A 5,250-nucleotide genomic window follows, 5' to 3' on the forward strand; every position below is an offset into this window, starting at 1 on the left:
TTGTCTTCATCCGTTCAGCATGAGCGAGAACGGCGGAGAAATGAGGGCTGCAAGAGCGATACAACAAAACAGCAACGGTTCACCGGGTTCAAGTGGGATAGCAACAAAGCCAACGGAGCTGAGCTGGTCTGTATTCGACTGAAACGGGTGATAACAGACCAAAACAAAAACATAAAATTGAAACGTCTGCCGTTGAATGTGTGCGCGCGCTACAGAACCTGCTACTGGCAATCGCGACACATGTGTGGTCACTGCTATAAATACACACCCATAACAAATCCACGCGCCAAGAACGTGTGACGTCACTGTTCAAAACAAACTAGCCTCGCGCACTGCCCAGCTGTATGATCAGCTGAAGTGTAACTGTGTGCGCTTTCCGGAAAGGCAAAATAATCGAGTAGTGACGTCAGCTCTGTACCTCCGGTAGGTAGCCAATCGGCGCGCAGCTTACTGATTATGTTTCATTTCGTTCATGTTCGCTCGGATCCGGCCGTGCCGAATATAAGAAGGGTCGCGCTCGGCTCAGGACTATCAGTAGCACTTACCGATTCCAATCAGTAAGATGAAAACAAGCTAGTTTTCATTCGGTGTTCGCAACTCTTGCTTTCTAAGTAGAATTTTTGAAAATCTTTGTTACATTTGTACACGATCCCGCTGAGAAAGGATTCGTCTAGTCGAAGTCGCAGTCGTCTTCAGCGCAACAAATCAGTTTATCCGTGAGTCTAGAGTCTGTAAAAGGTGTAACAAAATTATTTTTTATCGTTGAAAATCGCGTGAAAAGAAGTCATCATGCCGCAAGTTTTTGAAACGTATATCCCGTAAGTATTGCCTCTCAGTGTCACATACCAGAATGTCTCGCACCTCATGCTCCTCAATTATTTGGGCGACTGTTGCTATGCTGGCAACTTTTGTCACTACACTGTTCTATTTTTCACTACCAAGTGATAATTGAGGACGCATGCTAGACATGTTTTTGGCTAGATCACTGTTATTGAAATTTTTGTGTGGTGATTCAACTACATCAAAACAGTTAGCACTTTTCTAGCGACTAATTAAGCTGGCATTGGCCACTTCGATGTAGCCTTGCAAGAGTGCGGTGCGAATACTTTCGAAGTTGCGCTTGAACCTATACTTTTTAACACAACCTTTGTTTCTCACAGACTCCCAACCACGCTTGGATGCACTCCGAAGTTGAGGACAGCCACAAAGGGGAACAATGTGATCCGTGGGGTCCCAATAGTCAACGGAGAGCTTGGCCAACTGTCGGCCAAAATTCGTACATTCCTCGAGGAGTCGGTTGCCCTGTGTCAGCCGGATCGCATCCACATCGTTGATGGAGGCGACAAAGAAAGCGCAACTCTGCTGAACATTTTGCACGCCCAGGGAACGATTCAACCTTTGCCGAAATATGACAACTGTTGGTTGGCTCGTACCAATCCGACTGATGTGGCCCGAGTTGAATCTAAAACATTTATTTGTACTGATAAACGGGAGCAGACCATTCCAACTCCGAAGGCTGGCGTCAATGGAACACTTGGCAACTGGATTTCACCGGAGGGCTACGATACCGCCATCCGTTCACGTTTCCCCGGATGTATGAAGGGACGAACTATGTTCGTAGTCCCGTTCTCTATGGGACCCATCGCATCGCCATTGTCCAAGTTCGGTATTGAAATTACCGATTCAGCGTATGTCGTATGCTCGATGAGAATCATGACTCGCATGGGATTGGAGGTCCTGGAGAAACTCGCAGACAATTCGGTAAGTTTACTGATTATTTATTTCAAAGCGCAAAGTAACTAACATTAGTCCCATTTCCTTCCAACAGGACTTCATCAAATGTCTCCACTCGGTCGGAACTCCAATCAACGGAAAAATCTCCATGCCATCATGGCCGTGTGATCCGGAGCGTACCATTATCCTGCACAAGCCCGCCAATAACGAGATCGTTTCTTACGGATCGGGTTATGGCGGTAATTCTCTGTTGGGCAAAAAGTGTTTTGCTCTCCGGATTGGATCCACAATCGCTCAACGGGAAGGTTGGCTTGCCGAGCACATGCTAATCCTTGGCATCACCGATCCTAATGGCGTGAAAAAATACATTGTTGCTGCTTTCCCATCTGCTTGCGGAAAAACTAATCTCGCCATGATGAATCCCACTCTACCCGGTTACACAATGGAGTGCGTGGGAGATGACATTGCGTGGATGAAGTTCGATTCCAAGGGACAACTTCGTGCCATCAATCCGGAGAATGGTTTCTTCGGAGTCGCTCCTGGTACCTCCATGGAGACCAACCCCAATGCCATGAATACCGTGTACAAAAACACGATCTTCACAAATGTGGCTGCCACTTCGGACGGCGGAGTCTTTTGGGAAGGTATGGAAAAAGAAATCTCTCCTGATGTGGAAATAACGGATTGGTTGGGTCAACCGTGGAAACTGGGTGTTTCCAAAACCCCAGCAGCACATCCCAATTCCCGTTTTTGCGCACCGGCCAGTCAGTGTCCGATCATTGATTCCGCATGGGAAGATAATGAAGGAGTACCAATCTCAGCCATTCTCTTTGGAGGTCGTCGCCCGGAAGGTGTCCCCCTGGTTTATGAAGCAAACTCCTGGGCTCACGGAGTTTTTGTTGGATCTGCCATGCGCAGCGAAACTACAGCCGCTGCTGAGCATAAGGGTAAAATGATCATGAACGATCCGTTTGCGATGAGACCATTCTTCGGGTACAATTTCGGTGACTACCTGAAACATTGGTTGAGCATGGAACAACGCGCTGAAAAGGCTGGTGGACATCCACCAAAAATCTTCCACATCAACTGGTTCCGCAAGGATGCCAAAGGAAAGTTCCTCTGGCCAGGTTTTGGCGAAAATAGTCGTGTTCTGGAATGGATTCTTCGTCGTATCGATGATCAGGACTGCTATCGGGATACACCTATCGGTCGCGTACCCAGTGCTGGAGCTTTGAATCTCGACGGTCTAAAAAGTCCCGTAGACGAAAAGGAGCTGTTCGCGATACCGAAACAATTCTGGCTGAAAGAAGTCGATGAGATTAAGCAATACTATGACAACCAACTGCCGCATGATCTGCCGCAGGAAATAGCCAAAGAGCTGCAGAAGCTCACCGTCCGTGTTGAGCAAATGTAGACTAGAATTAAGACGAAGCGCGTATTAAACTTAACTAATTTAACTTATTACCTGTTAGATATGTGATAACTTTATCCATTGCATTTGTAGATCTAAAGTTCTTTTGTAAAGAACGAACTGCCAATAAAAAGTTTTTTATAAACAAGCTTTTTTCACTTCCAACTCCAGTTATATTTCTGTCGAGTGTTCCAAGTCATTAGAACATCTTCCAATTAAATCGTCTAGGTTCAAGCGGTATGGTGAGGTAGTGAGCGTAAAACGAAACAAATTAGTGATACTTGTTCGCATTCGAAGCTCTATAAATAATTTGTTCGGCCCACTCCACATCCTTCGGCACTCACACATACCTTCTTTACTGTTAGTTGAAATTTTCAGGATAAAGCCATGTCTAAAAATAATCTCACGACCTCAGTTTCATTACCAGCCTTCTGCTTACACTGAAACATACCAGAGAAGGTGAATCGCATATGCAATTATGCATACATACACATATCTCGTCCCTTCATGTCGAAAATAAAGCACCAAGCTCAATCTACAGTGATAAAAGTTTTATCTTGTTAGGAAATTCTACTTCTTTCATACGTTACCTCCCTCCGCTTTCATGCACCGGTTCACTTCATGTTCAATTTAAAACTTGGGAAAGACTGCAAGTGTCCAAAATAAAATTTATTATGCAGTTCGCAAGTGTCCTGTTCTGATTCAGCGACTTATCTTCAGCGGGCTGCTTGACGATGGTAATCCAATCAGGTCCAAGTGGAAGTAGATATTGCCTCTCAATGATGTGCAGTTTGGCAATTAATATTTTCCAGGACAAATTGGGTTCCTCTTAGTAACTCATCGTTATAAATTTATTATTGTAAAGAAGCAGTTTGAATTGGACGTGGCATAACTGGACATGTGGTAGGTCAAACATGGGTCTGACAGCTAAAATATTCACTAGAAGATGTTGGACCTGCGGCGGTTGTTACCCAGATGATTTACTAAATCACAAGCAACAGAGGGAAACAGCTTGCGTTTATGTTCGGTCTGCTCTATTGATGTTGAAACCCAGTTGAAAAGTCAAATGTCACACTTTGATATGCATATTGGGTGAGAAGGTTTCCCTAAATAGAAGGTCGGATAGAGTCACCTCTTTTTAATTGAATGATGAAGATGCAATGAGAAAATGTGAACTTTAATGGATTGCTTTGGTAACAGTTTTAATTAATAGGGAAATTAAAGTGCCATTCGACAGCAAATTAAAACTAGATGTAATTCTTCACACCAACGAGAATCGCATTTGATTTATACCATACGCGGACACGTTAGTCGGAATGAAAAATTCTATGTTTCATGCAGGGAGCGATAGTTGAATGTTGGGCGTCCAAAAGTGACTATCCCACATTTTTCATTTTTTACAGGAAGCGGGGAAAACTTCCGCCTTTCCAAATCACCTATTTTAACATTTTTACATTTCATATAAAAAATGTATAGAATTCACTCAAACTTTCAAGATTTTTTCCGAGGCCCGGAAGGCCGAGTCTTATATACCAATCGACTCAGCTCGACGATTTGGAACAATGTCTGTGTGTGTATGTAATGGACAAACTCTCATTCGTGTTTCTCAGCAATGGCTGAAACAATCTTATCCAAACCAATTGCAAAGGCCTCACACCCAGACAGAGCGCTATTAATTTGTTTTTGATTCTGATGTTTAGTTCCTAAGAGGATGTTTAAATGTCCAAAAAAGGCACTTTTTGCGATTTTTTTGAAATTACTGTCGAAATTTACAACATATGTAAATATTTTATACATTTTCAGACAGCTCAAACGAATACCTATCGAACGCACTATAGTTTGTTGAAATCGGACTATTTGCGAATGAGATATTAAACATTAAATACGGATGACGGATTCTTGCATTTAGCACTAAATTATAGAATATTCATAATCATGTTCTTCTGATTTTGCTCTTCCAACTATATGGACACGATTCTTGCCGTTTTCCAATGTCTAGAAATAATACCAAAAACATGATATTGACTATTTTTTTTTCGAGTGTCTTACTGGAGCTGTAGAGCTAGGTTCTCGGAAGGGCTCCCCGTCAGAATCACATACTACAA

The 5,250-nt window shown here is 43.2% G+C and overlaps 1 protein-coding gene across 1 annotated transcript; it reads left to right on the plus strand.

The window, feature by feature from the left end:
- The first annotated feature begins 544 nt into the window (after positions 1–544).
- Positions 545–3,191, plus strand: LOC131684640 (phosphoenolpyruvate carboxykinase [GTP]-like). Its single transcript, XM_058967665.1, has 3 exons — positions 545–818; positions 1,161–1,761; positions 1,829–3,191. The coding sequence occupies exons 1-3, from the start codon at positions 790–792 to the stop codon at positions 3,146–3,148; spliced, it is 1,950 nt and encodes a 649-aa protein (XP_058823648.1). The 5' UTR covers positions 545–789; the 3' UTR covers positions 3,149–3,191.
- Positions 3,192–5,250: the final 2,059 nt, after the last annotated feature.

This window comes from Topomyia yanbarensis, chromosome 2 (genome assembly GCF_030247195.1).
Source record: "Topomyia yanbarensis strain Yona2022 chromosome 2, ASM3024719v1, whole genome shotgun sequence".
Lineage (NCBI taxonomy): Eukaryota > Metazoa > Arthropoda > Insecta > Diptera > Culicidae > Topomyia > Topomyia yanbarensis.